Source organism: Stegostoma tigrinum, chromosome 38, assembly GCF_030684315.1.
Source record: "Stegostoma tigrinum isolate sSteTig4 chromosome 38, sSteTig4.hap1, whole genome shotgun sequence".
Classification (NCBI taxonomy): Eukaryota; Metazoa; Chordata; class Chondrichthyes; order Orectolobiformes; family Stegostomatidae; genus Stegostoma; species Stegostoma tigrinum.
The window spans coordinates 26,424,713-26,436,980 of NC_081391.1; the positions used below are offsets into that span (position 1 = coordinate 26,424,713).

The 12,268-nt window shown below is 43.7% G+C and overlaps 1 protein-coding gene across 1 annotated transcript in view; it reads left to right on the forward strand.

Annotated features, from left to right (window-relative positions):
- Positions 1-11,242, forward strand: part of LOC125447047 (apoptosis regulator BAX-like) — a 12,349-nt gene extending 1,107 nt beyond the window's left edge. The window contains exons 2-5 of the mRNA XM_059640744.1: positions 1,088-1,255; positions 2,418-2,553; positions 4,261-4,365; positions 6,548-11,242. Of these exons, the coding sequence (XP_059496727.1) occupies positions 1,088-1,255; positions 2,418-2,553; positions 4,261-4,365; positions 6,548-6,643 (505 nt within the window). The 3' untranslated portion in view covers positions 6,644-11,242. The remainder of the gene's footprint in view (positions 1-1,087; positions 1,256-2,417; positions 2,554-4,260; positions 4,366-6,547) is intronic.
- Positions 11,243-12,268: the final 1,026 nt, after the last annotated feature.

Sequence of the window (12,268 nt, forward strand, 5' to 3'; positions counted from 1 at the left end):
AACCCCCACACGCCCCCCCCCCCACACGCCCCCCAACCCCACCCCCCCCCGCAACCCCCCCAACCCCCCCCCCCGCAACCCCGCAACCCCCTCCCCGCAACCCCCCCTGCCCTCCCCCGCAACCCCCCTGCCCTCCCCGCACCCCCCCCCCGCCCTCCCCGCACCCCCCCCCGCACCCCCCCCCCCGCCCTCCCCCGCACCCTCCCCCGCACCCTCCCCGCACCCTCCCCGCACCCCTCCCCGCACCCTCCCCCGCACCCTCCCCCGCCCTCCCCGCCCTCCCCCGCAACACCCCCCCGCCCTCCCCCCGCCCTCCCCCCCCCGCCCTCCCCCCCGCCCCTCCCCCCGCCCTTCCCCCGCGCCCCTCCCCGCGCCCCCCCCACAACCCCCCCCCCCTCCCCCCCCACCCCAACCCTTCCTCCCCCCCCACCCCAACCCTTCCTCCCCCCCACCCCCAACCCTTCCTCCCCCCCTTACTCCTAAGATGCTGCTTGGCCTGCTGTGTTCATCCACACTTTGTTATCTAAACTACCTAGAGTTCATTTTAAGTAGATTATTTTTAGGTAGGGTTTACCTCCCTTCTGCTACCTCAACACTGTCATTGGAAATTCAGGAATTACTGACTTTCCTTTTGGCGCTGCTAAGATTGGAGCCTTGCATACTGTGTCTTTTCCAAAGGAGTGAAGGTGGTATTAACCCTGGAGGAAGAATGGTAGTTTCATTGAGATAAGAATATGCTTTTCAGGAAATCAATGATGCCTGACTGGTTCACCATAGGGAAAGAATTGTGGGAGATCTGGAGCAAGTCTTTTGAAATGAAGAATGCCTGATTTTGCAGTCGATAAAAGACAGTGGGGGTCGCATGTTTGTCAAATGTTAATATGTGGCTGTTACAGGATATCTGATCAATGATAAATAAGTTAATGACTTTAAGTTTGTTCTTAAGAACCAGAATTAAACTAAAGGCCGTTGAGAAATGAGCAGGGAACAGGTTCAGGTGAAAAGAGCCTCTGGGCCGAATAATCTCTCTCAGCTCTGGAATTCTATTATAGCTTCTGCACAATAATAAGATTTTTTAAAATTTCAGATTCATCATTGATCGGACAAATCGAGGAGCCGAGGGTTGTGAGAAGCCTCTAACCATCACAGAGCTTGGAGGTAAAGAGGATGAACTTTATAACCCTGAGGTAGAGCGTCTTGGAGCTTGTCTGCGTCAAATTGGGGATGAGCTCGACAGCAATGTGGAGTTACAGAGGTGAGAATCAAGCCCATTGTCATGTATCCTTGCCCTACCACCTCGGTTCCCATTATTTACTAGACTTTTCATCATCTTACTGTCAGTTTATTCAAGTCTGTTTACACCATTGGGTGAATCAACTTTCAGTCAGCGGTTTCTTGGGGAGATGGAATTGGAAACCAAGTTCAGGCATCCACAGTCAGTAGATTAATGGGATTAAGCAGAACGACACACAATACTCTAGCTGTACACTCACCACCTACTTATACAGTTCCAGCATAAGCTCCTGGTTCTTAAACTGTACGTCTCAACTCATAAAGGCAAGTCTACCATGTGCCTAAAATACTTTATCCCCCTGTCCCCTTACCTTCACAAACTGGTGTACATGCACACCAAAATCCCTCTGATCCATGGTGCTTCCCAGGGTCCTAACTTTCATCGTGCATCCCCTTGCCTTGTTTGTCCTTGTGTAGTAACCAATCGTTTCAAAACACGGCAACACCACAGTAAGTTCCCCTCAAGCCACTTGCCATCCTGACTTGGAAATATGTTGGCTGTTCCTGGGTGAAAAATCCTCCCTAACATTGTTCAGATTGTCCTTTAATCCCAAGTATTGCATTGGTTCAAGAAGGTGGCTCGCACCCACCTTCTTGAGGGCAATTAGGGATGGGCACTAAATGCTGTCCCAGCCAGGGGTACCCCCATTTTGTGAACTAATTTTTAAAAAGTTGATGCAAATGACCCAACTAATGGTATTTACAAGTTGCTTGATTTAAGGTCAAATTTTTTTTGCAGACTGAATTTGTGGATTGTCTGTTCTGCACGATCAATGAGTGGGATCCTGTGAGACTTCTGTTTTTTGGTTTTGTATAAAGTGTTGCATTGAGTAATATTACAAACTTGGCAGTCCCACAGCATATGAACCTTTCTAGCCTTGTGTTCTGGAACCTGCTGCTCACTAACACTCATAACCTTGTGATCAGACCTTACAACAGGGAGGCAAATAAAGCCTTAAAAAGTGAAGGAAACACTCACCAGAATGCTGAACAATGCAGCAGATATGATCTAATGCTCTTGTGGTTGTGAATTTCTCATCTCAGTTTCAGCCTTGCATCCTGTTATCTAATCTGTTTGGTTAAAATAGTCAGCACAGTTAATTTGAAGTTTCTCCTACGCACAGGATGATCGAAAACATTGGCAACCAATGCCCGAAGGAAATGTTTTTCAGAGTGGCCAAGGAACAGTTTGCTGATGGAGTCATCAACTGGGGGAGAGTAGTGACACTTTTCTACTTTGCCTGCAAGCTGGTCGTGAAGGTACAGCTACTGTCTGAAGGGGTGGGCAGGGGAAACATTGAAATACTGGAAAATGAACTAACCTGTACTCTGAGCTAACAAGGTGTAGAGCTGGATGAACACAGGTCTAGCAGTATCAGAGGAGCAGGAAGGTTGAAGCTCTGTACCCTGCAGCCTTTGGGATAGGACATCCAGGTTGCTATGTTACCAGAGTGCTGGCCAAAGTATTCATCATATGAAACTGGCCGTAATTCTCAGTTAACCAAGCATTCTGTATCAGTCATAGAGAGACACTGGAAGTAGAAGGAATAATTTCAAGTGTGAAAGGGTCAGAATGTTAGAGAAGTACTAGCTCTTTAATCTAAAGAAAAAGATTAGAGAAACACTAAACCATATCAAATACTAAATTCTATTGTCTACGAAACAAATCCAAAATATTACCTCAAAGTAAATGGGTACAAAATAAGTGAAAAGTAGGTTTACAGAGGGTGTTGAGAGTTGTTGGGATGGTAGAGTGTAGGGTACAAGAGGTTACTGTGGACCAGGCTGATGATGATTGTTCTGGATTCGTTGTTACTTGTTTTAATGTGGTGCGTGTGGGCGATGGGATTGTTTTTTGAGCTCTGCTACTTGTGACATCTGTAATTTATCTGAGAAATTAATCTCTAGTGATTGGTGCTGTGCCCTTTTGTTCTGTGTAGAGTGCAGTAATACTTTGCTCACCACACTGGGACATTTGGAGGGCAGTAGTTGGCTGGAAATTGCTCTACACCAACTTTGTTGCTATTGTACCCAGCAGTTTAGAGAGTACATTTACAGCTGGATGAAGTAGTAAGCTGAGGAAACTGGAGAATTGCCAGAACTTTTGATCTCTGTTCCACTGATTTATTATTAACAGGATCGGTATCAGAATACAGTCAGTCATCTGGAATTTGGATTAATCGTCAAGTTAGAGGGTGTGTCAGATTCCTTTAAGCAGCTGGCTAGTTACCAGAGCAAGTTAGAATTGCAGCATTTGAAAATGTTTCATGACCTCCAGTTACCCCAAACTCTCACTTTGGCCATTGGTCACCCCATACATAAATTTTGGATGTGAGTTTGCTCGCTGAGCTGGAAGGTTAGTTTTTGGACGTTTCGTCACCATTCTAGGTAACATCATCAGTGAGCCTCCGACGAAGCGCTGGTGTTATGTCCCGCTTTCTGTTTATCTGGTTAGGTTTCCTTGAGTTGGTGATGTCATTTCCTGCGTTGGTGATGTCATTTCCATAAATTCTTCCTGTCTGTAGTGACTCTGCCAATTAAAATGTTAAAGTTAATAGTATTTCAATGATGTCACTTCCCTGGTTTGTATCAGACTCCAGGACAATGCCAGACGTTAGTAATCCTTGGGTAGGCAGGTTTCTTCTGCAGTTGGTAACAAATAGCCCTACAGCTCAGTACACAGTGGTACTGTGGTACAATACACAGGGTATGGTGGACGTGGCTCAGGGCAGGTTGTGGATCTCTTTTAATGGTGAAAGTCTAATACCAAGCATTTCAGCTTCCTAGATTATTAATTTCTGCTGAATTTCACACTGAACCCACCCTATTCACTTCTAAAAGCACCTGTTATTTCACATTAAGAATGGGACTATGTGCAGCAAGATTGACTTTAGAAAAGCCCTTATTTTAGCACATTGAAATATCCCTTTATATTGTTCATCAACTGAATGGTATAACAATTTATAGGCCTTTTGTCAGAAAATTCCGGAACTGATCCAGACTATAATCGGCTGGACTATGGAATATATCCAGGAGAATATTTTGCGCTGGATTCGGGACCATGGCGGTTGGGTGAGTCCTCAAGTGTTCCATTGAATTTAAGCAAAAATGCATGATGTAACATTACCTTGTTCATACCCTCTCCTGTAGTTTGGTTCATAATACGCTCAATGACTGCCTAGCAATACTAGCCCCTTCAGTGAAATGTGATACCTCCAACATTATAACTGGATAGTGCTCTGTAGGTTGTGTTTAGTCACGGGAGTTCAATATTGTTCACATCCATCTCTCATTGGAATAGGCAGCAGTGAAAACGGAGTTTCCTAGACTTTAAAATATTACCGTTACATAGAGAGATCTTGTTATTAGGTTTTAAACATTCAAGAGATGTTGACCTAGTCATCGGATGTGGTCTCCCCAGTGCCCTCGTTGGCTGAAGCCTACCCAGCCACTCTGAATAGTGAATAAAAACCAAAAGAACTGAGGATGCTGTGAATCAGGAGCAAAAACAATGTTGCTGGTAAAGCTCAACAGGTCTGGCAGCATCTGTGAAGGAGAAAACAGAATTAACAGTTCAGGTGACCCTTCCTCAGAACCCCGAATAGTGAGTTGCTGTATCAGTACTGATGGTGTGATGCTCCCTCAGCACTAGTCTTTCAACAGTGCAAAGGTCCCTCAGCAATGACTCCCCTATACTGCAGTACTGACCTTCCAATAGTGCAGCATTCCACCAGTATGCACCTTCCAGTGGTGTGGTGCTTGCTGAGCACCAACTCTCTGGTGCAACAGTTCCTCAGAACTGCGTATTTGAGTGGTTTATGTATCTGGATGGGACTTGCACCTCTGAACTTGTGACTTGAAGTTGAAAGTGTTCCAATGAAGTAAGACAAGCAAATGAATTAAGAGCAGCAGCAGTGCATTCAGCCCTGTGAGCCTGGTGCCCCATTCAATAATAGGGCGGCATGGTGGCTTCGTGGTTAGCATTGATGCCTCACAGCACCAGGGACCTGGGCTCAGTTCCACCCTTGGGTGACTGTGGAGTTTGCACATTCTCCCTCTGTCTACGTGGGTTTTCTCTGGGTGCTCCAGTTTCCTCCCACAGTCCAAAGATGTGCAGGCTAGGTGGATTGGCCGTGCTAAATTGCCCATAGTGTCCAGGGACGTCCAGGTTAGGTGAGTTAGAGGTGGGGAAGTGCTGGAGTAGGGGTTTGAATCAGGGTGGGATGCTCTTCAGAGTGGCGGTGTGGACTTGTTGGGCCGGTTTCCATACTGTGGGGACTGTGAGATCATGGCTGATCTGATTGTAACCACAAATCCACATTTCAGCCTCTTCTAACAACCTTTGAACTCCTTTCTTAACACGAATTTGTCTATCCTGTCTTAATATTCAAGGGTTCTACTTCTGTCCCGAAATGTTAACTCTGATTTCTCTCCACAGATGCTGCCAGACCTGTGTTTTTCCAGCAATTTCAGTTTTTGGTTTTACTTCCACCACCTTTTCAGGAAGGGAGCTCCAAAAGCTCAACCCTCTGAGAGGGGGAAAAAAAACAATTCGTGTTTTAAATGAGCACTCCTGATTTTTAAATAGTGACCCGTTCTTCTCAATCCTCCAGTAAGAGGAAACATCCTTTCCTCATGCACCCTGTCAGGAACTCTCAGGATCTTGTTACAATTACATCGCTGCTTACTGTGCAGATACGAGTCGAACCAAACTGGATAACCTCGTTCCAGATGTTAATCCAACAAATCTTCTGTGCACTGCCTTCAATGCACTTACGTCCTTCCTTAAACAAGGAGACTTATACTGTACACACATTCCAGATATGGTCCCTCCAGTTCCCTCTATACCTGAAGTATAACCTCCACACTTTTGTGTTCATTTTCCCCACATGAGAATCATGCTGGATGTTGCCCAAACCTGCGAGATGAACTGATTATTGATCACCTTTTCCAGTTAGCTTTGGGTTTATTAAAGAAGAATTGAATGCATGAGTGGTATCTTAATTGTTATCAATCTTGAGATAAGATGCTAATCATATACTGACGCTGTGTGCTGGCTGCACTTTGCCCAGCTGAGGAAGCTGTTAAGATTAATTACACCTTCTATCACCTTGACCTTTACAGTAGAGATTAAGGGCAGGTTGCAGACAGCTGACGCTGGCATAATTTGTTTGGAGACATTTATCAAAAGGCTACAATGGAAATTTCTCCTTCCTTTTGTCTAATCTATTTTTTTGTTGGCATTGTTTAACAGGAAGCTATACTGGGTACACCGACTTGGCAAGCTTTTGGCATCTTCACTCTGGGAGTCATCACCACTCTGGTGGTGGTGCGTTGGAAATCTTCCTAGAGCCATGCTCTGAGCCCAGGCAAGCAGCAGATAGGTGAAGGGACCCTGCTGGTGTGGGCCATCTCCTAACCAAGGCCATCGAAGCAGAATCCAGCAATCTGAGTTCGGTTTAAGCAGAAATCCCCTCAGCCAGGCTTCTGAGGATGGGGTGGGTTCTCTATGATTGAGAGATTCCATGTGGATTCATTACGTGGAAGAAGTGGCTTTTGTACTGAGCACTGGATGTGAGTTTATTGGAAACTGCACATGCTTTTACTAGGTGGAAGGGGCAGAGGGAATAAGTGGCAAGGCCGCGGGTTAGGCAATGGGAGCAGTGTCAGTTTTAGCTGTCAGCTCTGAATAGTCTTATGGTGTTTTTTTTCTTACAGATGGGTTTTCAGTCTGTAGTGACGCACTGATTGTGTTAAAGTCACTTTATAAGTAAAAGACTACTTATCAGCTCAGATGTGGTCCAGTACATGAATGCTGATACACTGGGCATTGATTAGCAATAAACTGTCTATCATTCAAGGCACATGGAGACTCAGCTGCTATTTAGAGATCCCAGCCTTCAATTTAACTGAACACATTCCTGTTAATTCACTTCAACCCACAGTGTCTGTTGTTTGCTCTAGGCATTGTTTGGTTGCAAGAGTTTTGAGTTTTACAATGTGAAGGAGCCATTTTAGAACACTCAGATGTATTCTGCATGATGTGAAATGATTGACAATCATACGCACTTATCCTTTTAGGTTTTACTTGTGGAGCAAGGGTATGGGCTTGCCTTGTGATCTGGCCTGTGAGGGTTTGTCATTCAGACAGCAGCTGTGATTAGACTATTGACCTTTACCTCCTTCAGATTAAGTAATTAAACATTGCCAATGTGACAGAATTTTTAAACCAGCTGAAGAAAATGAAAATTTTATACATTATTGCTGAAGTGTCCATTTACTTGCAATGAAGTAAGTCATAGTATAATCACAACACAGGAGGCCATTCATCCTTTTGAGCCCGTGCCACCTTATGTCAAGCAGTACAATCAGCTCTATCACCCCTTCTGTATCCTAATTCTTTTGTTTACAGCCACCAAATTACCCATGTTTCTAAGTAAAATATTGAATTCTCTCTAACTTTAGATTTGCAAGTTTATTTTACCCACTTGCTCTTCGCATTTCCTTTCGATTGCCTTCACTTATTTCACCCAGATGGACAGTAAGACTCACTGAATAAACCAAGGTCAGCTTCTCATTTCCGAATCCTGAAATCTGAGCCCCTTTTGTACCGTTGGCTAAAACCTTTTCTTTATCTACTGTATCTAAGATTGACATAATCTTGCACACTTGTCATAATCCCCTTCAGTCTCCTCCAAGAACATCTACAATTTCACAAAACTAACTAGCTAAATCCCAAAACCAGGAACCATTGTGGTAAATTTCCCCAGAACCTTTTCAGGACCCTCATGTCCTTGCTAAAATATGGTGTTCAGAATACCCAATACTCTAGCTTGTGTCTGGTTGGAGGTTTAAAAGGGTTAAGCATAACCTTTTTATGCCCACTTCCTCTATTTATGAAGTTCAAGATCTCAGATGCTTTTTTGATTACTTTCCAATAGATTCAGCCACCTTAAAATTGATGCATATGTCTCTCTATGTGCTCTAAACCTGTGCCGTTGAGCCCAGGGATGTTTAGGTTAGGTGGGTTAGACATGGAGAAATGCTGGAGTACAGGTTTGACTGAGGGTGGGATGCTGTTCGGAGTGGCGGATGGATCATTTCACAGGCTGTATTAAGTTCCAGCTGCCAATGGTTGCAGTCATAGTGTGCTGGCATTTGTTCTAACATTGTCAGTTGATCAGTCACAGTTTAGGACTACACAGACTAAATTATCCCAGTTTAGGTCAGATTTTCCCCCTCCTTAACCCCTTGTTCATCTGCCTCCTGAAGTAGTGGAACATGAGAAATATCATCTGCTTTGTCTCTTTTTGTGCAATCCCTCTCTTCCCCTACGTAACTAGCATTGTGCAATTTGCCCAGCAGTGGCCTGCAGCATAATCCCTGTCTGTCCTGTTGGGGAGGGAGAAGTTTAGCGTTAATTACAGTGTAAGTGACCTGGACCTGCTAGTTGCTGCTGGTACTCTGACTTTCTGTCTATTGTGCATCCACGGTGAGAACAGCAGTTCGTGAGGGTTATTTAGAACGATAACAGTAGAAGTTTTTTAAAATTTATTTTCCTTTTTAGCTTATGATTGGATCACTGGAGGAAGGGGAGGATTACATTGGCTGCTGAGGAGTGGGGGAATATTGTAGCACAGACTTGTCAGCCAAATTAAGAAAAGGATGGTTTATTTCTCTGCAGATAAATGATACCTGAGAAAGATCTAGATATGGACTGCATTAAAAACTAAAGTCTTCGGGTATTGAATTAGCATCATCTCCCATGCAGTCACTTCACCTGTTTAAAACCATGTCTTCATTTCCAATCGATCGTCCAATCCCTGCTTGAACAGTCCACACCCAACAGTTTTGCTCCCTCAGACACTTAGTGCCTGTTCTAGATGATGGCTTCATGTTTGTTTGCCTCAGTCAGTGATACTGTCACCTCATACAACAGAAGGCCATAGTTAAAACCACATTCTGATCCTCCAATCCTGTAGGAGTGCAACATTATTAGAAAAGTCTCCTTTTTTTGGTAAATGTTGGCACCAATCTTAAAGTAAGACATTCTCTTTCTGTCCTGTCTTCCTGGCTGGATTTTGTGTGGTCTTTTAGTTGTCCCATTTATGTCAAGTCAAGATGAGCTAAGCTCTCTCAAGGTTTATCTACATTTGAGACCTCAAGCCACAATCTAGAATTGTCTGTCTTTTTTAAAAAAGCCTCTGATACCTCTGCCTACATGTTATGCCTTCTGTACTGCAGGGTGAAGTGCATGTCCTCCTGATACCTAATCCAATGCTCGAGTTCCCTGCAAGTTGGCTCAGTGTTTCTTTGCTTTAAAAGTGTGCTGGGCTGGGTAGGCAATGAATGCTTCATAAGTCACACTGCTTCCTTGGTTGAGCAGAGCAAAGAGAACTCAGCTTTTACTTCCTCTGCCAATTCATTAAATGTTCGAGGGATCCAAAGCTGAGATAAGATCCATTGCAGGTATATCCATATTCAGACATTAATAGATATTGAACACTTAATGTCTCTTCCAGAAGCCTTTATCTTCAATATGTTAAAAATGATTTAGATAAATGAACTCAGTCTGATGCATTTGTGCAGTAACTGATGCAAGAAAATGTCACCTTTAACGTGCTGAGTGATTGCAGACCCATACACCCTGTAAAATGAGTCCATCCCAGAAAAGTACATTTGATTGTAGCGCTCCAACCAGGGAAACCTTGAGATGGTTGGAACCTAAAGATTGGGCATGGGTGGAATGAGCGCAAGCCCACCTTTGTCTTTCTTACCGGCAGCTGAATATCCGGTCTGTATCAGTTTACTCCTGGTCTGCTATTGCTCTGAAGCTGGTTTTGTAGCAAAGATTTCATTCTGTTGCCTTATCTTTTCATATAAAAAAAGTGAAATTATGTTAAATTATGGTATCTCAGAAGCAATGAATTTTGTTCTTTTTGACTTCCATTGCATCTTTTTAACTAATGGAAATCCTTGAGCCAGGCCCTGAATGGGTTACATTATTGGTGCTGTTTCTGAGATGTGAAATGTGCTTGGGCTGCAGCGAGCTGCTTTGTGTTGTGTGTAGCTCTCTGCCTTGCATGTGGTTTGGTCTCTGCACAAAGTGCCTCACTGTTGAACCTGCCCTGTTCCGGTCTTAGGACTCGCCTCTTCATCCGTGCTTCAATCTTGTGACTCGTTTAAATGTATGACTAAACAAGGCATTGGTGTCCTAATTATCCTTTGTGGGATAATTGTCGAATTGTCTTTGACATGTCTTAACTTGGCGATTTTATGATCTTGTATTAAATTGTTTGTTTCTGGGTGTGGCTGAATGTGATACAACCACTGACTGGCAGCATCCATAGGAAATAGTTTGCAATGAAGAAAGATGCTTTTTCAGAGGGAGGTGACCATCAGATCTATTAACACTTCCCAAGATAATCAGGTTTTATACCCATTTTATAATGTGTAATTCTTCCAATCTGTTTCTCACCCTTGCTGTGCCTCACTTCAGTATGGTTTCTGACTGTCACTGGATCCTCTCCTATTATAGCTATATGACATTTGCACAGATTGGGGTCAAACCCACAACTTTCCTGATTGGCAAGTATGCAGGCACCGACCTCTCTTAAAAATGGTGTGTATTCTGACACAATCCTTGAGCAGTTATAAACTGGCACTGAGGTGGCTGTGACCTGCAGTGCTAACAGTAATTTGGGATTGTTGCATTGTGCTGTGGTTTCACTGTTCAGCACCCTGTATCTGAGGTATGACGTCTTCAAGCTGAACTGTAAAAGCTTTTAAAATGTCATGTAGAAATGTGAGTGACATACTTTTAGGATTCATTGCCAGGGAATTCTCTTTTTTTCACGCTGTTAATATATAAACTACTACTTGAATGTTATCAAAGGGCTGTTTTTCTACTATCATACATTTCTTACTTTTTGATTTTTTTTCAGAATAAACAATAACTTTAAAAAGCACAATTGAGTGGTTCCTTTTACTACCACATGTATCTTCTCTAGGAATTCATTCTCCCAATCTCAGACTGACAATTTTTTTCCCCAGGTATTTCAATCCTGCATGGAAAAGAGGGAATTCCAACAGACCCTAACCCAGGAAAATAAATCAGGCTGCTGGATTCCAAGTGTGAATGCTGAGGGAGCACCAGAGTTCTGAACAGAAAAGTGCTACTTGTGGTCAATCAGTGTTGATGCAAATGGGTGAAGCGTAGATTAGATTCACAGGACCAACAATACACCCATCAGGGCTGGCACGGTGGCTCAATGGTTAGCACTGTTGCCTCACCACACCAGGGACCTGGGTTCGATTCCACCGTTGGGCAACTGTCTGCGTGGGCTTCCTTCGTGTACTCCGGTTTCCTGCCACAGTCCAAAGGTGTGCAGGTTGGCAGGATTAGCCATGCTGAATTGCTCATATTGTTCACGGATGTGTAGATTAGGCGGATGGGTCTGGGTCAGTGTGGACTTGTTCAGCTGGAGGGCCTGTTTCCTCACTGTAGGGATTTTATGATTTTATGAAAATGTTAAATTAAGCAAACTACACTTTTGATTTCCAGCATTCAAGGACAGGGGATAACCATGTAGGTCAGGAAGCATCTCTAGAGACAGAAAGAGCAAAAGTTTGAAGTAGAATCTGACTGTTCACATCTGAAGGAATTTAGAAATCTTTTCCCCCCTATTGCTCAGAGGAGGAAGGGAAGCAGAGGAAAAGAAGAAAAAGAAATAGTACTAGCAATGGTCGTAAAGAAACAAAGCATTCACCCAGAGTGAGTGCTAATGGTAGGATTATGGACAGCCTGCTCTAAAAGTAAAAACAAGGAACAGACTGGACCTTGATGAACAGAGTTGATGTTTGGAGTTATCTAGAAGGTTGGTCAGCATTTTAATTTCCCCAAAAAATATACTTTATTCATAAAATTAGTTCTCAAAACATGAACTTGAATATTACAGAATTTGCAGTGAAATTC